The sequence below is a fragment of the Euprymna scolopes genome, chromosome 11, assembly GCF_053919585.1.
Source record: "Euprymna scolopes isolate OS-2025 chromosome 11, ASM5391958v1, whole genome shotgun sequence".
Lineage (NCBI taxonomy): Eukaryota > Metazoa > Mollusca > Cephalopoda > Sepiida > Sepiolidae > Euprymna > Euprymna scolopes.
In genome coordinates, this window is record NC_136492.1 from 146,201,607 (window position 1) to 146,227,383 (window position 25,777).

Genomic DNA, 25,777 nt, shown 5'->3' on the forward strand with positions numbered 1-25,777 from the left:
GAGACAATTGAGATTAAAGAGGCTGTGATGAGGGACATTAACATGCTCACACAAAAGGATTTCTATGGGACTTCCAGAAGTTATTGGAAGGACACAACAAAGGCGCCGCAACCGAAGGAGATTACTTGAAGGGGACTAGAGTTTCATGCGTGTACTTTCAAGAAAAGTGCCCATATGAAAAAAGTCAAGAAACTTATTGAAGGCACCTCGTTTATATATATTTATTGGCTACTTTATTATGTATAATTAATGGTATTTACATTGTATTAAATTCTGTACCAGGTCTGCTTAGTAAGTGGTCGTCATCATGAGTGGACAAAACGTTGAGAACAACACACGTCAGTTGGAGCCGCTATAAACAGATAGTGATGAAATATTTGCAAAGCTTTTTTCTGTTCATAATTTTATTTGAAAATTTACTGTTTCTATAATTTGCTCCAATGTTATGTGGAAAAGAAGACAAAAAGAAAGAAAAAACGATTAAAATAATTTTTAATGAACGTCGCTTTAGATAAGACACGAAGCCAATTTATATAAGAAGCTAAAAAAAATGAAACAATTTGCATAACAACTAGTGTCAGGAGAAATAATCAAAAATTGAAAGTAGTATGAAAAGAAATTTAAGCTCAATTTCTGATTCCAAAAATTAAATTTTTTAAAAATATTCTATTGCTGATGTTACTGAAAAAATGATTAGCATTTAATGATTTTTAACTACGCATAAATCTATAATTTATGGATCGCTAGCAGACTGCACGGCGTTGCCCGTTCATAAAATATGCTTAAATATGATATTCTAATTTATGCAGTTTACATATTTTTTCTTATAAAGCCAATTCTCTATTATTATATTGTACCCAATATATAATAGTGATTTCAAAAGTTATTTTAAAAAGAAGAGTACTATTACTTTGGTGCTATCAGCTAGAATCAAAATCCAAACATTTAGCTCCAGCATTATTTGCAACCATTTGAGCCAAGACGATATGTATATCAAAACTTTACAAATTAATCGACTTTAACACATGTATCTTTGCTCATGTGTGAAGGGTACACATTAAAGTTACTTACGCATACCACTTTATCCCTTAGCAGCTATTTTTGCCGGCTAAAAATTAAATCGAATTTACTCCAGTTCCAAACCTCTATATATCAAATTGTAGACCAAAAATTGACAGTAGTTTGGTAGTGATTGATCTGAACACATACACACAAAGTCATATATATATATATATATATATATATATATATATATATATATATAATAAATTTAGGTAAAAATACCACCAAAAGAGATGACCCGGTAAAAATAATATAGGTTAAAATGACACAAATGAATAGGAAAAATGGCACAGTAGATAAATGAAAACAAAAAAGGCACAAGTGAAAATATACATGAAAATCTCACAATGAGTAACAAAATCTTGGATAAAATACTTAAAGGGAAAATAAATTTTTCAAACTAAACAAAAAATATATATTTATAAATAGACGAGGACTCTCCCCTTACCTAAATAAAATTCTATAATTTTAGATGATTTTATAATCGGAATCGGTAATTTCGAACATAAACGGTAAGTATATCAGAATCCGGCAAAATATTAGAATCGTATCATCACTAACAATAACCCAAATGTTGGGGGATATTAAATCACTTCAAAATAGGTTAGTCTTTAAATCATTTGAAGATAAAATAATAAAACCTAAAGCAGGGGCATTAATGGACCAAATTATCCGCATCAAAAATACCTGAAATGACACACATGCATGTATGACATGACATTTTAGAATCGCCTGATGTTTAGTGAAGGATTATGGAGAAGTCTCTCAAGGAGCTATGAGTTTGGTCTCCTGTAATATCAGTAAGGAATGTGCCAACCAGAAAAGTATTAAGATCTTTCCCTCCACTGAAAAGTAGCACCCATCTTAGCCAGGTTTAACCGGCTTCTTCTAAAGGAGGAAGTTTTATTGGAGTATGAAATTCACAAGTGACTCCCCAGTCAAAGGTAGATCATGAGGTTAGGCTTTTGCAACTCTTGCAGGGAGGTGTTGACATTTTCCTATATACAGGGCCTGGTATTCTCAAATGGTCACCCATGTGGTATTGACCAGGTTCAACATTTCTTAACGTTGGTGATCTACCTAAAATTGTTGTGTCAACCTTATTATGCTGTGCGTGTTAATATATATATATATATATATATATGTATATATTTTACTGTTTAGTTTTAACGGTTAGTAATTGACTTTTAAAAGAGTATCTGAAGTGATCAGATGTGTTGCTTAACTGAAACATTATCAAACAAAAGAGATCTTACCACCAGTGTTCAATTTTCTGAACTCCTTCAAGATCCCTAAAAGAAGAGGTTACAAGGCTGGCAGACAAACGTCTACCTTACTCCCCACCCCTCAAAATATTTTTGTAACGTTATAGTTACATGTTAACATGGACACACCTTGTTGCATGCAAAGACAGTCACAAAGGAACAGAAAATAAATTCAACTCAGATTTTCAGTTGAAAGAAAAGGTAATTATTCATGGTACTTTCCAAATTAACGCATTGCATCTTGTTTTAAAAGTGTCTTAGTTCGCCATGTAGTTAACAAAATTATTCTGTGTCAACACATGTTTAAAAGTCTCTCACACTACCACGGGCCACACGTCCATCTCACATCGGCATGCCTCACCAATACTCTCTCCATTTGGTGCTTTTTTCTCTCCTTGCTTTTTACTTCCTTCTCTTCCTTGCCATGACGTCACATTGCACACCGGCTTAGTCATTTGCATACATGTTACACAACTGCTGCTTACATGCATCATCAGCTCCATTAAATTTTGAGATGTGTTCCATAAAGCAAGAAAATTTGTCGATTAAATAAAACCGGTTTAGTTTCAGATTTGTGCTCATTTAATTTTGTGTAAATGGAAAATAATCTTTCTAAGAGTATTTGATTCATACATTTTGCAAACGGTAGACAATATAACGAGACATTCACAGATTTGTTTATATCATGGTAAATGTAAGTTACACACCGTATGTACATATATATATAATTATAAAGGCCATTAAGAGTTTTTCTAGATTCTTCGAGATGAATCAAATTCAATACATTGGAAATTTGTCTATGATATTAAGATTTGAGCCTATTTAGACAGCATGTTTTCATCCAAGCAAATTTTATTAAATAACAAATTTTTTGTTTGATGAGACCTATTTTTGAGTTTTCCGATAGTTCATTTATTATTTTGGTCAAATCGATAGAAGTTCCATGGATTTCTCATTTCATTTTCTTGTTCCTTTTCTTTTGCAATTTCGATTTAACAGATTTGGTGTGTTTACAACTGTCTTTTACAGTTTAGTTTTCATAGTGAGTTACAATTAAAAAAAAAGAGCAGCTGTAGTGATGAAATCTGATTACGTTCAATGTTCCAAAATATGTTGTTCAACTAAGATTTTTTTTAATGTTAATTTATATGAAAGGCACTTTAAAATTTCATAACTAGTTTCATATTTAGTTTTGATGGAAATGGCTTCAATAATGTTTGATGTTTTGGTGTTGCTTTCTGAGTGTATTGTTTTTGCATTATTAACTAAAATGTGTCGATTGAGAAGAGGAAGCAGTCATGTTTTTTTTAGGTGTTTGCAAAGTGAGTTTGTGTCAAAGAGATGCAGAGTAAGCCCATGACAAAGTGTTGTAGTATGATATTCTGAGTTGAAGATTATTTTTAGTTTTAGACAAAATGTAAAGATTTAGAAGTTTCGTTTTTAACATTCAAAACAAGCAAAAGTGTTTTCTAAAGGGGGGAAAACATAATTTTGTGGACAGTTAATGAACAAAGAAATTATTGATCGACTTACAAAATTGTTTATGAGATCCGGATGAGTGTGATCAATTCCATCATCCAAGATGCAAACAATCAATCCAGCTCCAGTGAAATTATTCCTCCATGCAGGTTCCACATTCAGATCCAAACCCACTTTACCCCCAGTTTGGCCAACATTATTCTGAAAAAAAAAAAAAAAAAAAAAAAAAAAGAAAAAGAAAAAAGTATGTTGTATAACTGTATGTATATAATGTCAGGTTAATATTTCTCAGAGATAAAACGATTGATCAATCTCAGTCTTTAGTATATCACAACAATTTTAATAAAGGCCCAATTATAAATTACGATGCCCTGAAAGATTCTGTATCCAACCTACGGCTCTTGAAACAGAATCCAAACACCATTATCTCCATTAAGTTCACGGCCAAAAAGGCAACAACTAAAAAACTATTTTATGCTTATAAATTTCCTAACCCTAAGAAAATGTGTTTTTAATGGAAACCTATGTCATTCGTACTATATATGTCTGGTTAGAATTGCTAAGTTTAAAAAAGGGACATCCCATTTCTTCCTAATTTGAAATCTCAAAAGCGAATATTGGAATGGTTTCGTATTATAGTAAATTTATTTGAAAAAATCTCGCACAAAAATACCATTGAATCACAAGAATTTCCATCATCAGTACCATATTACTTTTAGACAGTCGTTACCATATCGCAGAAAATTTAAATTAAGGTCGGCTCCTTGCATTTGTCTCGCTTTTTCTAAACCCTAATAAAATAAAACATCTTGCTATCGAAGATGAGGCTTCTGACAGTTAACATTTTGCAAACGTAATTTCACTTCCTAGTTGGTAGACATGTTAAACTTAAAACCGATCAAACGAACATTAGTTTCATATTCGACACTAATAGGACATCTAAGATAAAAACGATAAAGATGTGGATGTCGCATCGAAGTGTAGCATTACTTATCATCCAGGAACTCAAAATCCTGTCACTCATAAATCCTTCTGTATGACTTCCATATCACTCGTACATGGTAAAATCTTTATAATTGACATTTCCGAGTACGCACCCCCTTTCATTCTATTAGAGCAAGAAGTCTTCTATTCTCAGACACAAAGAGTGCAGCAATTCCTGTAGTACAATAGTAATAAAAGTAGTAGTATAGTTTCAGCTTTAGCCAAATCTTCATTATTAATAGATGTAGCACATTATTAATCTTAAGTTTTCATAATGCAGTATGATCATATGGAAGACTGAAGAGAATAGAGGTTTCGAATTAATGTTGAAGATCAAGTTTTAAATACACACAAAAATAAAAAAAAAAAAATAAATAAAAAATCAGAATACATAACAGCAATACTATGGAAAACAAAGTACAGCTAAATTAATTTATATGAAATCGAAATTATGACCAGTGACAAATAGACACTTATAAAAACTATACTGCCGTTTCAACGACTATAAATTTTAAAGAACCTCTACTATAATCTATATGTGATATATATTTGGCATAATCACGTTGACACACCTGTTCTCGCCAGATCACCAAAGTGAAACAACGATGAGCCTGGCCAGTGCCAGATGGGTGACCATTTGAGAAGGCTAGGTGCTGTATGCACTGCTCAGAGTTGTAGAAATTTCCACGCTGGTATCTGGGGGTGCGTTTGACTCCCGGAGGGAGATGCATCCCTGAATCAAGATGGAAACTACCGTCTTTACTTGTCTTCTCACGATTGCAATGGCTCTACAATGGCTCTACAATTTGGAGAGCAATGATCGCCAACACCGTTAAAAACAGCAAGGCTGCTGCATGCATATATGATAACAAATATTCATTTATAGTAACCGACAAAGTTCCCCATTTGCCTTTTCCAGTAAAAATATGATCAACAAAACCGTCATCCACTGCCTAAATCATTTTCAATCTTCGGTGTGCCAGAAATGATACACTGATCAACAGAGAGAAAACCAGAAGTTACACTTATTCATAAATAAAACAAATTATTTACATTACCCGTCCTAGGGAAGGTAAAATTATTTTATATATGTACTGCAAATTACACCTCCTAGGAAGGTACAATTATTTAATATGTGTTGTCTAATATTCGTCATAGCATAGGTAAATCTTTTGCTCGGGATAGCAAATGATGTATAGTCATAAAAAATTCCTCAATATTTTAAGAATACCATGCAAAAACAACTTCATTTTTTTTCCTTTGCTTTATACAGTTTTGAGTAGCAACACCGGGTAACCCTGCTAGATCATAACAAACTATAGAAAAGCTGAATGCCACCTGATGAAAAACTGTTAAAGTAATTTTACGCTCTGGTAACATACCACTTCCTCTTTGGTTCGCCTGATGCGCTCAACTTCAGCATGGGTCTACATATCTACTAACCCCCACCCACGACAGAATATTCAAACATAGCCGGAAATACACTTCTTGGGCAAATACAGGAACTGTATATTTGAATGAAACTGAGATTTTAAAATCTAATATATAAAAGGCTATATACCTGTCTGTCTCCATATTTTCAAACTTAAGTTAAAAGTTGCAGAGTGGTGCTAGGGGCCTCAAATGATTGGCTTTATTATGGACCATTACTTTATGGGTCTTAAGCTGCGTAAATAGTTTTTAAGGAAAAAAAATGGGTCAAAATTGAAAAATATATTTATACATTTTGTACGTTAATCATTTTAATCAATTCATATGCGTGTCACGTTGGTACAGTGGTAACGTCACCAGCTTGGAATTCTACAGTTTTGTTTTCAGTTTCGATTCTAGTTGATGGCATCCAAATACTTTTTTTTTTGCTTTTGAAATCACGACTATTATAATACATACGAAATTTGGACAAATTAATAAATATTTAAGCGTATTTTACGACCGGGCAAAACTAGTAATTAACTTCTTGCTAACTCATGACTTCAACTGTAATCTTCACCTTTTTATTATCAAGCCATTTGGTTAAATGAGTGTACGGTAGGCATTGGCACTATATTGTAGTAATCGTTAGTAGTGGAAATTTTGTAAATTGGATTACTTAAGGGGATTGCTCATCAAGAATTTGTTTACTTTGGACTTGAAGACGACCATATTGTAGTCAGATAGAAAGCAGGGATACTGAACAAAGTTCTCCATGGACTCCACGTTTAGATCTAGGCACAGATAAAGAGTAGGTAAATTATGAATAGCGGTTTAGGCGAGTATTTTTTGTGAACATTTGACAAAGAGGGACCACAGATTGGAGTTCAGACGAGAACTTGCAATGAAAATAACGATAGAACAGAGAAACGTCTCTTCTGTAGGGAAGAGGTGCAGGGAAGAAAAAAGGGCATCCCCTACTAGACTATGAAGTCAGTTTTAAACACTGCCATAGCAAGATAGGGTCCTTCGAGCAGTTCCTGTCCAGAAGTAGCAAGAGTACTCCATCCTAGGACCTACTTGGCTTTTATACAGATAAGAATTTCATCGGCAGTGAGATTTCTATTGAAGTGTTAGAAGGATCCCACTATTTTTCCAGCGACCCTGGCAATGGATTTGATGTACGTGTTCCATTTCAGATCAGGAGTAAAGGCCAGACCCAGAAGCTTGTAAAAACATGGAGCCTCCCAATGCCAGGCAGGTGTCAGAACGTTAATGATGGAAAGATTTTTGCCCATCAACCAGTACTCTTCTAAGTCTATCAGAGAGAAATGATTTAATAATTAAGACATTTCGAGCTGTACCATAGCTAAAGATCTTGTGAAGTAGACCTTTTATGCCATACCCTATCAAAAGTTTTTGACATGTCACTGGGGTGGTTCATTTTGCCAACGTGGTTGATCACTTTTCTATTGAACAGATTTTAGCAACTTACTCATGATGCACAGAAGACTGATTGGTCTGTACTGAAAGAGAGATGACCGATATTGTTATTTATATTCCATGCAGTTTCAGTCTTTATCTTTTCACAAGACAAAAGGAAACGTCGGATTCAACACAACTAATAAATACTCTAATATTATAATAACCTTCAATACAGACTTTAGCAGTAAATAAACATCAATACAGTGGAGGGGGCGATGGCTAAATGGTTAACTGACAACCTGACTGACAAGCAATGGCTAAATGGTTGACTGACAACCTGAATGTGCCAAGTTCAAATCCAGCTCATTCCACAGAAACACTTTCACTTAGGGACCTCCTGTGAGAAAGAATTCTAACTAGAAAGATATTAAAAAAGTAAATCTCAACAACAATCATCCGATTCATATAAATATTGTCCAGAGGATAAGATGATATTACGATTGCAGCGTGGCAATAAAACATAATTCATAAAAATGAAAATTTTTTGCAAATTTTTAGTGATTGAACGTTACTACCTCCCTATACCATCCTCGGTTCTGCATGATTCGATAATTTGAAAAAGCTAATAGAAAGCAAATGATATACAGAAAAAATTGCAATGTTTCCAGTGTTTATAAAAACCTGAACACAATTGTGTAATCGAGCTAATGTTCAATAAAAACAATATTTAATACACTTAAAAAATTTTTTTTAAAATCAATATTGAATTCACTACTGCATAAACGACAAAAAAAAATATACAGAAATTTCCAACAATATTTTAGTCCAGAAAACGAAAAAAAGAATTTTGAGAAAATCATTTTATTGTTGAAAGAGTTGGAAGAATGTTTTCTACTCCACTAAATACCATATTATTCTTTCAACAATAAAATGATTTTCTCAAAACTCTTTTTTTTTCGTTTTCTGAACTAAAAGCAATAAAGATGCAGATTCATTAAGGATGTAACCTAACATTGTTTCTGATATTCTAACTCCACTAACAACTGAAATTGTCTTCCTTAAATGGGCAAGTGAAAAAAAATTAAAAATATGTCAAATTTCTAAAAATTAAATAAAAATAAAAAAAATTTCAGAGCAAAATAAATGTTAAGTTTTTGTAGAGAAAATACTTTATGCAACGAACTATACCAAGCACATATCAATGCCGATGCAACTGTCAATGTGTATGTTAATAGTATGAGCCGCTTCCCATATACATTACAAGACAATTTTTATATATCATATTGTTCACTTACAGACGAAAACTCATTTCTCCATTTCAATTATTAAATATATTCGGATAACATTACAAAAATAACAATGAGACAATTCCTTAGTAATGTCTTTTTTTTAATAGCTGTTGACGTTAAATATGGCTACTATATTTTTTCGACAACATATGGAAGAGGAAAACAAAAGGTCTGGAAAGTGCTGTTGACATAGGGCAACTTGGGTTGGAGCGAGCAGCTATGCAGTATGAGACTTCATCGGCTAAAATGTGGGCCAACTGGGAGTCGTTACGACTTACAGAAGCACACCGTAAAGCCATGGCACAGGGAGAGGTAAAAACAATTGGGACTAGCTAATTACATATGGAAACAAAAAGGAACAAGGTCAAAATAATTGACAGGGATACACGGTGGAGTGTATTGAGCAAGTTTTTCTGTGACTTTCTTATTCAAAAATAAAATCACTTCCAAGTTAGACAATGGCCGGTATTTTAATCAAGTTTGGTAACGATTAGTCAAGCGATGTGGATGGTAGGCTCTACACAGTGACAAATTCGACTGATAACCTACATCAAGTCGGAGGTAATTATGGTATTTTTATAATTATTCTTATTCAGAAGATTTTTTGTAGGTCAAAATGTGCTGGCTTTCTTAAAAATCACTCCCAATCTTATCTCAAGATAATGACAGTATTTTTAAACTATATCTGGAGGAAATGATTCCGTGGTTTACAGAGATTACCAAAGTGTTGGAATGATACCCAGAGAGCGCTAAATCAGCCCCGGAAAACCTAGAGCAAACACCAAGAGACAATATCCGAAAACTTGCCACAGTTTACACACCATACATAAATGACCTGTCCGAAAAAAAAAAAAAGGAAAATATGCAGTCCATATGACATCAGAACAATATTAAAGAGCGAGTCGACTCAAAAAGCACATAGTAGGAGTCAAGCCCCTGATCGAAAGTCTCCTGACAAAAACTGTATATGAAATTTCATGCAAATGTGGAAAACTATGCAAAGGTGCCCCAGTCATCCCATAAAGGTAAGGCTAGAAGAACACCGTAAAGCCATGACATGAAATTACTAAGTAGACCAAGCCTAGATTTTAGTAGCATTTGAGAGTCTAACTGTAGAAAGAAAAAGACAAAACAAACATTGTACACCCTTAAAATTTTGGCGATAAAATCCCTTGTCGATCTTCATTAGAGTTGCCTCCCTGTTTGTAAACCAATTTTTTTTCGCAAATTCGAAACAATAACCATAAAATAGAGACCAACTCACAGAATACGAAAATATCTAGGAGCCAGTAACTTTTCCCTGTTCTTTTCCAAACAGCCAACATGCCTGAAGACAGTCAAAGGACAATCGGACCGAAATATTGCAGAAATAACACTCAAGATGAGAACAATAGTCCGATCAATACAAGTAATATAAACAATCAACCCCATCTCAAAAATTGAAAACTTTAATAAATTTCAAAATACTACAACCACTTTTCATGCAAATAGAATCATATGTTTGAAGTTTCCAAGTCATTTTTTTTTACATAGGCATCACTACTTATCCAGGACCAGAGATCACTCGAGGATAAGGGTTAACAGTGTACAGTAGTCAATGGGACAATATAGTAATCGTTAGTAATGGAAATTCCGTAAATTTGTTAACTTATATAAACGGCTAATCAAGAAATTGGTTACGTTGGACTTGAAGACAATCAGATTGTAGTCAGCTGGAAAGCAGGAAAACGGAAGACAGTTCCACAGGCGTGCACTTCTAAGAAAGAATCTTCGTTCATGAAATCTACGTTTAGGTTTAGGCAGAGATAAAGACTGGGGGAAACTATTGATAGTGTTTTCAGCTAGATGAGTGTTTCTTGTGAAAGTTTGATGAGGGATTGAAGCTCAGTCGAGCGTTTGCTATGAAAATAATAAAGCAGCCACAAATTCGCAACATCTCTTCTGTGAGATAGAGGTTGCAGGGAAGAGAAAAGGACATCTCATGAGCTTTACATTCACAGTCAGTATGAATTGGATTAAATACATTAAGTTTGCTGCAAAAAAGTTGGGCTCTCTTTACCTTGCTAGAAAAGGACTCACACCCAACAGTATTCTTTATCTCTACTAAATCACAGTTTGCCTTTTGTTGCAACATTTTGATTGGTGAATCTATCACTAGTCCCTTCCTCTTAGACTAGGTCAAAAAAGAGTCTCAAAACCAATAGATCCCTCACTATCAATCAATCGATTGATAGTGAGGGATCTATTGGTTTTGAGACTTTTTTGACCTAGTCTAAGAGGAAGGGACTAGTGATAGATTCATCAATCAAAATCTCAAACCGCTGCCCCATCACAGCAATATTGCATCCTTGTGCCAGTTTACAATAAATTTAATGGAATGTGCTGATGTTCCGTTGACAAAAATACCTCTGACTAATCCAAAAAGCAAGGGAATCTCAATCCCACACTTCCAGCACCTAGAGATAGCTACTAGATGCCGGAAACTTTCCACCCTAATAATCTCTCCCTTTTAACAACTAGACTTTGTATGTCTTCCTGATTTCTTGCTTCACTGATTCTGACATGCAGAAGTTTATATGCAATGTGAACAGACATATCGTTGGTCAACTCCCTACATAGTACTCTTGTAGATATGGTTTTAAATAATAGTCCCGTACATCCAAATGGCAATGTATCTTGTTTGGGTGAAAAATTAAACAGTTTGACAATTTGTTAAACACTTTGAAAATGATTTAAGAAAATAAGGTCGCTTTTTAATGCGAGGAGAATAATTCAACTTCCTGTTGAGCCGAGATTCCATTCAGTTCTAGAAACTTCACACTTCCCGGCTTTAACTTCACTCTAAAAAGGAGTTTATTGCTGATCGCCTGATCGAGAATACCGACATTTGTTGTAGGCGAAATTGTGCTTTATTTCTCCAAACCACATCCGACATTGTTTTTCCTCAAAATCTGTCGTTTAATTGTTTCTTGGAATAATTTTACCAAGAATTCTTCATAAGTTCAGGTTTCAATTATAGCTGAAGGAACTCATATATATTTTTTCTTCATAAGTTTTGATTTTGATTCAAGTTGATACATTCAAGTCATATGGATATATATTTTTTTATTTTTGAAATCAATTTTATAATATATAAGAATCGATAGAAAATTGACTTAATACGTACGAAATCTGCATAAATTAAAATATGATATTGAAGCCTATTTTACAACCGAGCTATGCCTGGCTTCCCTGCTAGCTTAGGTAAATACTTTTGCAGTTTTAACAAAATAGCTACAATAATATGAGGGCGGCTCCATGTACGCTGAACATCCACAGAATGCCAACATCAATTCATTACATATGAAAAAAGTCGGCTGTATAATTTTTATAAATCCCGCTACTATATATTAATGATTCAAGGATAGCTTACCAAAGCGTTGGAATAACATAATATAATAGTATATAAATTGTGTGGTTTTATTTTGTATAAATTGAACAAAGTTACGGAGACACGAGAAATGTTGAGTGACACAGAGTCATGTTAGTGCATCAACTGACAAAGGCGGAAAAGGCAAGGGATGTTCACTAATTCTTATGGAAGTAGTTTTCAACAGGACAACAAGTTACGCCCTAACGTCTGCGGCTTAGTTATGGTGTTCAGAATTCATTTCCAATGTGAAATACGCGATATACAATTATGTCAGGAAAATTATAATTTGGGAGTGAAAAAAAAAAAATGGGGAAAATGGAAAACCCAAAAGAAAATATTGACAGAGTTAAGTTTTAGTTTGACTGCTATTCGAGCTGGATGAAAAATCTTTTTGCAATTGTTTCTTTTATGGCACAAATAATGATGACCCACTTGAGAGTTTTGGTAAGAAGAGAAAAAATAAATTTGATTTAAAAACCAAGAAGACATGTTTTTTTTTCGCATGGGGTGAGGATGGGCTCGGTTCTTTAAGTTACAAAAAAAAAAAAAAATGAACAAATACAACGAAACAACTTACAAACTGCTTCATCTCTGCGTCTTTAGTCATTGCTCAAGTTATGCAGAAATATAGACGCGCCATGTGCTCTTGAGCCTTCAAGGTCCTCCACCCCACGTGCCTTTTAGACAAAGAAAAGCTATAGAGATGTGGGGAAGGGGCGTAAACAGAATTTTGCGTTGAAAATTATTTCATCAGATGGAAACACCAACAACAATGGAAGAAAAAAAAAATGTATGTGAGGAACTGGGGAAAAATTGTTTAAAAATTTTTTTTTTCGTGAAGATTTAAAATGGGTCTATTTTCTTGTGTTGCTTTTAGTGTTTGGATAAACTGTTTTTTTTTTTAGAAAACAAAATAAAAACAGGTTCCCGAAATCTGAAATATCTTTAAAAAGGGCGCAGGAGCCCCGCCCCCTCAAGAAATTGTGTTCATTTTTTTTAACAAACGAGTCGCCTCTTATGAAAGCCCTAAGACCACTCAAGGATACGAGTTAATCGAGTTTAGCAGATGGACGGTAAAACATCAAACGATGTAAAAAAAAAAAAAAAATAGGTTATTGAAAAGGACAGTTTAACAAGAATTTATTTACATTGGACTTGAAGATAATGTTGTAGTAAGCCGGAAAATAGCCCAGTGATACTGTGTTACACAGACAGGAAATTCTACAAAAGAAACTTTGCTTATTGAACTTTTGTTTAGTTTTAGGCACACAGAGAAAGGGAAATTATTGGCAGTGGATTTTACTAAATATTTTGTCAATGTTTTATGGGGGGGCATAGATTGAAGCTCAGTCGAGCATTTGCTATGATGCTAACAGTGGAGTTGAGAAATAGAGGTAGTGGAGAGGAGAAGAGGACATCCCCACTAGATTTCAAAGCTTGTTTTGTACTTTGTTAAAGCAAGAAAGGATGTTTTTTTTACCACCACGTTGTCAAATGTGCTTTTTAAATAGATTCAATCCATTGCCTTTTCTTTAATTCATTTCCATTAAAGCAACGTTCACAAAGTGAAAAGGATGTATTACAGCATAGTAAAGATGTCAGTAAGAGATAAGGGGAGACGAGAAAACAAAACAAAAAACAAAATAAAATGGGTTCACACAACAACGTTTAATCGCTATTTCTGAATCAATTAGAGCATTTTTCTCAGCGAATCGGTTCACCAAATTTTTATCCTTTTGGTTGAAAAATTGTGTTATCAGCCGACAACTCAACGTTGCTACTACAGAATGCTGGAGGCAACAAATTCTAATAAAGTAGCCAATCACAATCCAAATAAAGTAAGAACACGCACACATTTAAACGCACACATAATGAACATTAAAATCACACATTTTTGCAAGACAATAAAACTAAAAATTGTTAAATTTGTTTTAATTTTAGAATTCGTGTCGTTATAGATTTAAAAAAGATGCCAATGCTGCTAGCGACGTAAAGTAAACCACCAGCCATACGCCTTTAAACTAACACAAAAGAAAAATTATATCTGGATTTTAAAGATTGCTGGCATCTAAGCATCAGAAAGGTTTTGGAGTAAGAATGAATATATTCTTAGGATGTGTCTATTTAGTTGGCGCATTCGGCTATAAAAATGCTATTTAGAACCAAAGCATGACGAACTAGTGGTGCCTATCATAATGTTATTTGAAAGTGTGGCAGACCAACGAAAATGGATTGCATACAGTAAGATTTTAAATCTTGTTCTACGATGAGAAATTTAAAGAATTATTATAAAAACATCATCTTATGTTCTGCAGATGTGTGTTGCTCATAATAATGACTATTTTTGTAGCGTCACCATTTTATATATTACTAGATGGACGCTCGGTGTTGCCCGGGCGTACAATATGATTAAACATGATATTTCGATTTATGCAGATTGCGTGTGTATCCCTGTAGAAAGGATCAATTCTCTATTTAATATTATACATTACGAGGAATAATTAGCCTAGTGGACTAATTCGCAAATAATGATAATGTCGGTCATCAAATACCGTCAGTGCTTGTTTACAATAACACATCAGCTGATATTTGGGCTTGACGATCGTAAAATTAGTATTTCTTCTCTCATAGATAAAAAAAAAAATACAAGGGAATATTTTATATTACACCGGTCAAATTTACACCGGTGTAAGGTAAAATATTCCCCTGTAAAATTCTTTTTATTATCTATAAGAGAAGAAAGACTATTTTTAAGATGGGCTTTTTTTTTTTTTTTTTGGATTTTCGATACTTACGGGATGAATTTCTATACAAAACATCCAAGAACACCGGCAGAAATATAAATTACCTTTTTGTGAAAGCTGCAAAAGATAGGTTCCGAGACAGCTGAGCCTATCAGGAAGGAATTTTCACACACACACACACACAGTGATTTTTATATAATAGTAAAGATTAGTATGTACTAACAGATGTACCCGGCGTTGGGCAGTATTAAACGCAACGTTTAATTCCTTGAGAAGAAAAAAAATGAAGTAAAAAAACGGAAAAACTGAGGCATATACATGCGAATATTATGTTTGATCTAAACAATTCATTTTTCACAAGTTAAAAAATCCTCGAGCTGAGATCGAAATCAGAATCTAAAGACAGTGAGTCAAGTACAATAACCATTAGACCAACTTGACACGTATTTTACAAAGTGTTTTCCAACCTACTTATTCTTAACATAAGGAAGATATCATGTTTCACGACCGCGCATGTGCAATCGTGAAACAATGGATAAACAGATAAAAATCTGATATCTCGCAAATACCAATTTTTCACTCTTGACACCTTAGCAGCCCCTTTTCCGGATGAAAACCCATTAAAAAGTTTTCCACATGTCTGAATACCCTATATACCAAAATTCATTGAGTATAGGTTAAGAAGTGTCCTCACACATATATTCTCACTTTTATAGATATACTAGCAGGACGCCCGGCGTTGCTCTGTCGTAAAATATGCATGCACATTTTAATTAATGCAGAATTCTTATTTATTGTAAACCGAAATACTGTAATAATATTAAATTACTTCAAAAATGAAAAAAAAAACGAGTAGAAACTGAGATATTTGCGTACGATTATGTTTTTTCTAAAGAGTTCACTTCTTGTAAGCAAAAAAAAAAAAAAAAAGAATACTGAGCTGAGATCGAAACCAAACCCAAAAGATAATGAGTCAAGTACGATAACCATTACACCAGCTTGACATGATTTAAACAATGTTTTCAAACTAACTCATACTTAGCATAAGGAAGCGGTCATATTTCATGACAGCGCATGCGCATTCGTGAAACAGTTGAAAACAAAAATCCGGTGGTCTCCCACAACCCAATTTTTCAATTTTGACACCTTAGCAGCACGTTCTTCTGGATGAAAATGGACGAAAATTTGTTTCTACATATCTCAATACTCTATACACCAAATTTCAAGTCGGTAGATTAAAAATTCGTTGAGTATATAGGTTAAGATGTGTCCTCACACACATTCTCACTTTTATAGATGTATAGACTAGATTTTGGAAGCAAGTCGAAATTGAGTGATAAAATAAAGTTTGGTTAGTTGGTTTGTTCTTTTACCTTTTTCTATTTCGGGTTTAAGAATTAAAATTAAAAATAACTACGCGGAGTTGTTGAGTTATTTCATATCATTGCATCAGATTCGGTTGTAGATTAAATTCTTTTGGAAATGTTTACTATGTTAAATCATAAAATAAACGAGAGAATGTCTCTAAGTACAAATATTTTTTATTAATACCCAACAACAAGGAAATCTAAAAAGTTCTAAAAATAAAAATAAAATAAGTGAGAGTTCGAAGTGTGTCAACGTATATGCCCAACTGAATAAATTGTTATTTGTGTAACAATTAAATGCACATGTTTGCGTCGGCTAGCGTGCTGTGCGTTTATATATTTTAAAATGAAGAGACATGGAGTTACGTGTGTATCAAGAAGAGAATACGTGCGTGTTTGAACCTGTGTATACATACGTTCTATTAATGGCGTTTTTGTGTTTGGTTGGTAGCATAATAGTTTGTGGATGCATGATTATTATTTTAACGTATGCCTGTGTGTTGTCTACGAAGAAAGAGTTTTTATAATACGCGAGTGAATATTCCCACTTCTCTGAATAGTTGAAAGAAACTGAAACGAAGAATGTCAGAGGCAGTTTAGCGTTATGCCCTAACCCTAATCTTATTTAAACATTATATAAAGCCTTAGAAAAAAGGAGTGTCCCTGGTAGTAACGACATCTAAGAAGTAACTTGACCTTGAGTTATCACTTTATTTATGCTAAGGATCATTGTACTCTTTCCGGTTCTTTTAATCCTTCATGTATTAAGTGGAAATGGGATACAATCAAATCAAGAGAAGTTCTATTTTCGCCGACCCTCCAAATATGTTAGCAGAATAATTTCCTATAATAATTATGTGAAATCCAGAAAATACTATCTTGTATAATCTACTTTAAGTCAGTTTTTAGCACATTACATCCTACGGAATGAAAAATAATAAGCCATCGTTTTATAAACAGACGAAGAAATAGTGAAAGAGAAAATCATCTTACATGCGTTCATGAACCTCGGAGAATCCCTATTTACTAGTGTTGCCACGAAGGCCAGAATAGGCACAATGCCGGTTTTATAGCGAGGTGAAGATGCAATAGAAGCGAACATAAAAATTATTAGATTCTATTTCTCCGTTTTCTTTTTTAGCATATCCTTTGTCATTTCTGCTTTTCTGTGTCGAATAGAAATGAAATGCAGTCAAATCGATAGCTTCTTGTTGTATCCAGCGTCACCCGAGATAAAGAGAGAGAGAAAAAAGAAAGAAAGAAAACAAGAAAAAAGAAAAAAAGAATTTACAGAAATGTGTGAACTCTACAATTTTAAACCAATTAAAATAATTTCTGCTCGTTTTAAACAATGCTCTTAACGAGAGTATATGAAATACTAACTTGTGGTTTGACAACAAAAAAACAGCGAGAGTCCAACAGATTTAGAAAAAAAAGACCCCAAACGGACGTAATATTACGCTCATGTCCCCGATCATTTAAGGACCGGAAAGTGACCGACGATCCAACTCTAGCATACACAATTTCGGACAGAAAACAACACACGTCTTCCATGCTTTGGACACTCTACAACACGAGAACATCAAATATTCTAATTAACAATTAAGTACTCATTACGAACATTCGACAAACACGAAATCTTTGGATTATATTGGGTGTTATCCTCACAATGTTTCGATCGATCTAACCTCCAACTTTCTTCAGGTATATCTTGTCAAAGACGGAACTATGTCGAGCTCTGGAATTTATACAAAATTTCGAACATAACCCTCAGCTAGGTCGCGCAGAAGTTTTAAGTAATTCGCAATTAGTATCACCCGCGCTGAGGATTGAACCTTTAATCTATAGACAAATGTCGTTTAGAACTGAATTTTACTTAATACTTCTGTTACGTAGTCGAGTGTCTGTATACTGGGACGTTTATATAAACAGGTATGTATAAACAAGGAGACCAAACCGTGTACATGTTATATAGTCGTCTTTGTAATATTCGCGCGTGTGCGTGTGTACATTATTCACACATATAATACACATAGATACCTTCAACAATAAGTCAACAAACGGGACAAATAGCACTATTGTCTGCTTGACCAGACAAGGGAAGGGCATACCATTTTGGTCGGAACCATCGCTGTATTGTTCCAGACGTGCTTCTGAAAATGTATGTCATTCAGACAACCAAATTGTTTTTCCACATTTACATTTATTTCTGTTACGACTTTTTTGTTCTGGGTTTGCACGCCATTTCCTTTTCAGGAATTACATATTACTGTCATCCCAGCTGAGACAAAGACCTAACAGGTGACTTATCCGTCACGTTTTCTCTGGCCCAATTTTAATGTTTGAAAACCTATTCTGTTTATGTCCACTACAGTCTGTTCTATCTAAACATATTTGTTTTTATTTATCTAACATTGCTTCTTGTTATTGTTTATAAAATTTAGTCAAGTTAAATTTCTAAAACGTCATTTAACCATATTTTTCCTTGAATTGCATTTTTCTCTTTTTAAAACAAATCTAATTCCATCTGCACGATAATAATAATAATAATAATAATAATAATAATAATAATAATAATAATATGGCTCATATAATTCGGCAATACTCCGGGTGTACTAATCTGCAACACTATGCATTATGCCACGGGTTAATCCAAACTATCAATGAATTCTCATTTCCAAATCTCAGAAACCTTTCAACTTTCACAACGAAATATCGTTAACATCAGTGAATGTTTATGAAACATCAGCGTTTGTTCGTTAACTTTGGTTTTTATTCACATTTGCTGAATTTATCACTAAATGGTGACCCATTCACACTAATTTTTGTCTATCTCATTCTTCACTTATAACTTTTTTCATTCTCGGTGTAGATCTTGGTACATTATAAACACGCGACCGGTGTCTATGACCTAGCTAAGGTTGGATATGTAATATATTAGTAAGTAGATATGTGAGATGGGTGATGTGAAACACTTCGTACCGAATGGGAGTGGATTTGACTACAATAAATTACTTACTCCGGTAGCAAGTGTCTCTGAAATAAAAACAAACGTCATTGCACATAAGAGTGTGACCTATATTTTTGTAAAGTCTATGTGAACAAAATTGTTCTAATACAAGCAGTCACGCGATAACCAGAAAAATCAGAACTTTTGGCCAACACAACTATGCAGCTCGACTACGTGCAAATTACAATAGCTAGCGCACAAGAAAACTTTATGAATGCACCCCAAGAAATACGACCTGACAATAAATTAAGTACTACAACTTTCTCTATGATTATAGTCTAGCTCCAAAAGATACAAACAATAGAACTTTTTTTCATTTTTACTCACGTTCAACCCTAACATGGAATATCGCCACTTGGAGGTAAGGGACGAATATTTTGGACCATGCCGAGGAAAGATTAACAAAATGTTGGTTTATGTTACATTTAAACTTCTGCATATCAGCACAGTCAAGGAAACCGGTAGCAGGAAAGCAATTCCAAAGTTTAGCTGTTCGAGGGAAGAAACTGTTTGAGTAGAATGAAGGGGTGTGATTTTGTTGCTAAGCGGGTTTGTCGGGGATATGTATGTCGAGGGGGCACAAGCGCAACGAGTTCAGAGCACATGCTACTAAAATACTTATAAAACAGGCACAGAGATCTAACATTGCGTCGATGGGACAGAGGTTGGAGTTTAGTTGACAGAGTGAGACCTATTAGATTGAAGACTCTTTTTTGGACCCTATCCAAGTGGGAGAGACTAGAGTTAGATCCACCAACCCGGGTGTGGCAACAATACTCGATGCATGGGCGAATGGTGGCTTTGTAAAAGTACAGGATATTCTCGGGTGTGAGTAGCCTTCTAGCATGATAGAGGGAACCCACTTTCTTTACACAAACGTTTATAACGTTGGAAACTTTCCCTCAATGCTAAACATTCGATAAACGCAAAAACCTTAACATTTTCAAACGAACTCTTATCTTTCACACCATTTTAAAATTATGTTTTTTTTTTTTTTTTTTTTTTTTTTTTTTTAGCTCTCATTCACGACACTAATTTTGATGAATTTTACAATAAATTGTAACTCTTGAATTCACAACACTCACATTGCTTTTATGCCATTTGACACCTTTAACCTTTTATGGCCAGCGTAGATCTTGGTGTATTACAAAGGCGCAAATACCATCTGTATCCTCTGCACGGAACAAATTTGGTTGACCGACTTGCAAACGCAAACTTCTGACGCAACATCGATGGCCCATCACCATTAAACCAAAACCAGTAAAGAATACACAAGACCCCCCTCCCCCGCCGAAATGTAATAATATATGAGCCCCCCCCTCCCAAAAAGACACTTTGGATAGAAGGAAACATTGGCTAAATCAATTTGTCTTTTATAAATACGTGAAAATAAAGATAGACGAAGTTTTCTTAAATTTAATTCTATTGGTTTTAAACATGGAGAAAGAGATCGCATGCTAAATTGTCACGAAAAGGTTAAAAAGAATAAAAGCAAATTCATTGAAAAGCAAAACTAATTTTTCGCTGATGAAAGTCGTTTGTGAAATATGAAAAAAAAAAACACTCGGAAATGTCAGGTTTGTTAGATTTTCGAGGAAACAACTTAGAGCGAATAAGAGGAATGGAAGGATTTGGTGTAAATAGAAAAACGGACATTCCGACTGATGCATTCATGAAATACAAATGATTTCCGTTTTACAGAGTTCAACAGGAAAAGAACCAAAATTAACTACATAGCATAAAAATCATTTCAGATCGACATAAACCATGCAAGTACTTTATAAAAATAAATAAAAATAATTATTTGAGAAGAGATTTGTCGTGGGATGGAAAAAGGGACAACAAAACAGAGCAAAATTGTTTCAAATACAAAAAAAAAAAAAAAAAAAAAAAAAAAAGGACCGAAAAATAAAGAGAGAGCACAAGAGAGAAGGCGAGGGAAAGAAAAGAGAGAAAGGGGCTAAAGAGAAAGTGCAAGGGAGAGCGAGAAAGAATGTGAAAACGAAAAAGTTGAAAAGAAAGAGGAGGCGAGAGAGACAGGATTTCAGAGACAGAGGCACAGAGTGAGAGGGAGATAGAAAGAGAGAGGGGTGACAGACAGGGTGAGTGTAAGAGAGAGAAAGAGAGAGAGGGAGGGAAGGGCGTGAGAGAGGTGAGTTAGAGACAGAGTATAAGAGAGAGAGAGAGAGAAAGACCAGGAGTGGGTGCGAGAGAGAGAGAGACCAGGAATGTGTGCGAGAGAGAGAGAGACCAGGAGCGTGTGCGAGAGAGAGAGAGACCAGGAGCGTGTGTGTGAGAGAGAGAGACCAGGAGCGTGTGTGTGAGAGAGAGAGACCAGGAGCGTGTGTGTGTGAGAGAGAGAGAGAGAGAGAGAGAGAGAGAGAGAGAGAGAGAGAGAGAGAGAGAGAGAGACCAGGAGCGTGTGAGAGAGAGAGAGAGAGAGAGAGAGACCAGGAGCGTGTGTGTGAGAGAGAGAGAGACCAGGAGCGTGTGTGAGAGAGAGAGAGAGAGAGACCAGGAGCGTGTGTGAGAGAGAGAGAGAGACCAGGAGCGTGTGTAAGAGAGAGAGAGAGACCAGGAGCGTGTGTAAGAGAGAGAGAGAGACCAGGAGCGTGTGTAAGAGAGAGAGAGACCAGGAGCGTGTGTGTAAGAGAGAGAGACCAGGAGCGTGTGTGTAAGAGAGAGAGAGAGAGAGACCAGGAGCGTGTGTGAGAGAGAGAGAGAGAGACCAGGAGCGTGTGTGAGAGAGAGAGAGAGAGAGACCAGGAGCGTGTGTGAGAGAGAGAGAGAGAGAGACCAGGAGCGTGTGTGAGAGAGAGAGAGAGAGACCAGGAGCGTGTGTGAGAGAGAGAGAGAGAGACCAGGAGCGCGTGTGTGAGAGAGAGAGAGAGAGACCAGGAGCGCGTGTGTGAGAGAGAGAGAGAGAGACCAGGAGCGCGTGTGTGAGAGAGAGAGAGAGAGACCAGGAGCGCGTGTGTGAGAGAGAGAGAGAGAGAGACCAGGAGCGCGTGTGTGTGAGAGAGAGAGAGAGAGAGAGAGAGAGACCAGGAGCGTGTGTGTGTGTGAGAGAGAGAGAGAGAGAGACCAGGAGTGTGTGCGAGAGAAAGAGAGACCAGGAGTGTGTGCGAGAGAAAGAGAGACCAGGAGTGTGTGCGAGAGAAAGAGAGACCAGGAGTGTGTGCGAGAGAAAGAGAGACCAGGAGTGTGTGCGAGAGAAAGAGAGACCAGGAGTGTGTGCGAGAGAAAGAGAGACCAGGAGTGTGTGCGAGAGAAAGAGAGACCAGGAGTGTGTGCGAGAGAAAGAGAGACCAGGAGTGTGTGCGAGAGAAAGAGAGACCAGGAGTGTGTGCGTTAGAAAGAGAGACCAGGAGTGTGTGCGAGAGAAAGAGAGACCAGGAGTGTGTGCGAGAGAAAGAGAGACCAGGAGTGTGTGCGAGAGAAAGAGAGACCAGGAGTGTGTGCGAGAGAAAGAGAGACCAGGAGTGTGTGCGAGAGAAAGAGAGACCAGGAGTGTGTGCGAGAGAAAGAGAGACCAGGAGTGTGTGCGAGAGAAAGAGAGACCAGGAGTGTGTGCGAGAGAAAGAGAGACCAGGAGTGTGTGCGAGAGAAAGAGAGACCAGGAGTGTGTGCGAGAGAAAGAGAGACCAGGAGTGTGTGCGAGAGAAAGAGAGACCAGGAGTGTGTGCGAGAGAAAGAGAGACCAGGAGTGTGTGCGAGAGAAAGAGAGACCAGGAGTGTGTGCGAGAGAAAGAGAGACCAGGAGTGTGTGCGAGAGAAAGAGAGACCAGGAGTGTGTGCGAGAGAAAGAGAGACCAGGAGCGTGTGCGAGAGAAAGAGAGACCAGGAGCGTGTGCGAGAGAAAGAGAGACCAGGAGCGTGTGCGAGAGAAAGAGAGACCAGGAGCGTGTGCGAGAGAAAGAAAGACCAGGAGCGTGTGCGAGAGAAAGAAAGACCAGGAGTTTGTGCGAGAGAAAGAAAGACCAGGAGTTTGTGCGAGAGAAAGAAAGACCAGGAGTTTGTGCGAGAGAAAGAGAGACCAGGAGTGTGTGCGAGAGAAAGAGAGGCCAGGAGTGTGTGCGAGAGGAAGAGAGGCCAGGAGTGTGTGCGAGAGGAAGAGAGAGAGAGAGAGGGAGAAAGAGGCAGAGAGTGTGAACGAGAGAGAGAGAGAGAGAGAGAGAGAGAGAGAGAGAGAGAGAATGGAAATACGAAATTAATTTAATCTGTTATCAATCATTTTAATACTGAAAAAGTTTTCACGTGTTGTAAAATGATATAAAGGAAAATATATTTTAAATTTACGTGTTTTGATTTAAATCAAGTTTGAAACGTTTTAAATTGTTTTCACGAGAAAGTATTTCTACTCTTTGAACATAAGTTGATATATTGGTAAAGGTTGGGCCATTGAAACTAGAAATTCTAAGACTCCGCGAAGAACTGAATGGTTTCAACAGAAAACATCTTTCGCTTTTAATTTTCTAGAAAGAATACATTTAATTTGGGAACACATCATAGCAAAACATTTTTACTGCCCCCCCCCTTCATATTCATCTAATGAAGCATGTGGGTCCACTCTTCCTTAAACTAAATGGCCTCATTAAAGTTAAGCTCAGTTGACTGTACACTGAACCAATGCAGATCTTTAAGAATTTATTTGAAATAAAATATAAATGTTTTTTTTTTCCCCATTTTTATTTTCTGTTTGTAAAAAGAATCTTTGCAGAAAGCATCGTCAAAAAACATTTCGTCCCTAAATAAGTAAATAAAAATTCTTAGAAAAAAATCAGAGATTACAGGGAACATCACACCCATCAGAAGACGCTCCAACTTTTGTGCGAAGGAATTCCCCATGGAAAAAGACAGATAAACCAAAACAAAAAGAAAAGAGTTAAAACAGATATCGCATAAGTGTGTGGGTGTGTGTACAGGGAAGTGGAAAGCTCCTTCCTCGAAAAGAGGGTCAATATTTCAAGTTTCGAAACTTTTGTGCTGATGTAAGTGAGAATTGCCTTTCAGCCAATGAGAGAGCAGAGATTTTAGCAGCTAAGAAGGATGGGCGGAGACATTCAAAGGGGAAGAGGAAGAGTCAGAATTTGGCGGGTGGGAAAGGTCATTCGTCTCGGGAAGTGGGGCAGAATATTTGTAGCCTGTTGCTCTCAAAATATAATCCGTTAACCGATACTTAAGCTATCTTTAAGTGAAAGCTCGTTTATGACAGTTTTTTAATGTATATTTTATTCATTCATGGAGATAAATCTCTGCCAACAACCATTAAAAATTGTTTTAGATGCATCTACGCGTCCCTAGAAAAATGACCTGTCTATCAGTCGGTTCCCCCACCTTAACTTTGAAATCGCACTTTCGGGTAGGTTTACAATAGCCAACAGGACATAAAAAGGGGATGAAAAAATAAATATACGACAAATAAATGTGACCAAAGCAAGATAAATTACTCTTCTACCTACATAGATAAGGTTTTTGTGTAGGTTTTAACTTATTTTAAAGCGTGTATTTATTTTGAAACCAAAGTAGCCTCACGTCTATTGATTTAAATCGAAAAAAAAAACAACAACAAAAAAAAAACAATAGCGTTTTTTTTAATAGCCATTTGGTCGTTCGATAATCGCTTAAAAGTAACAAGTTAAAAATACTGGAAGAATATAACTTTCATACGATTGATGATATATCGGATGAGTTTCTACCAATATTTTTAGTCTAATTTTCGATTTTTGAGCTACCAATGGCCCTTACGAAACTGCCATACTATTTTCGTTCTAACTCAACAGACTTTACACTACTTTTATTTTGAAGTAATTAAACGCTTTAAAATAAGTTAAAACACAAAACCTTATCTAGCTAGGTAGAAGAGTGACCTACCTTTGCTTTTGGTGAGATTAATTTGTCTGGTGGAGTATTCAGCTTCGTGCTGTTACTTAAGGTAATAACACTTGGAGAATGTGCATCATTCCTCGTAAAAGCCAGTGTTGGTTAGCCATATTGAGATCATATTTGGGCCGCGAATACGTGATTTTAAATAATTAGTCAGGTTTTAGTTGAAGAAAAAAAGTATCCTCATACCAGATAGTTCTGACAAACCCATGCACAGATCCATGACAAATAACACCCTACATGAGAACTATTTCTTTAAACTCCTTGGCCTAACATTCACAGGCAATATGAACTGGAACAATTACATTAAGGACATTGCGAAAACAGCTGCAAAGAAGGTGGGTTCCCTCCATCAAGCTAGAAGACTACTCACGCTCGAGAATATCCTATACCTCTACAAGGCCATCGTTACACCGATGCATGCATAATTGTTGTCACATCTGG

General features: G+C 35.8%; 1 protein-coding gene across 1 annotated transcript in view; it reads right to left on the bottom strand.

Moving 5' to 3' along the window:
- LOC145288101 (neuroendocrine convertase 2-like) overlaps positions 1-25,777 on the bottom strand; it is a 415,880-nt gene that overhangs the window by 107,770 nt on the left and 282,333 nt on the right. Inside the window, exon 5 of the mRNA XM_080136159.1 lies at positions 3,861-4,007. Within this exon, the coding sequence (XP_079992285.1) occupies positions 3,861-4,007 (147 nt within the window). The remainder of the gene's footprint in view (positions 1-3,860; positions 4,008-25,777) is intronic.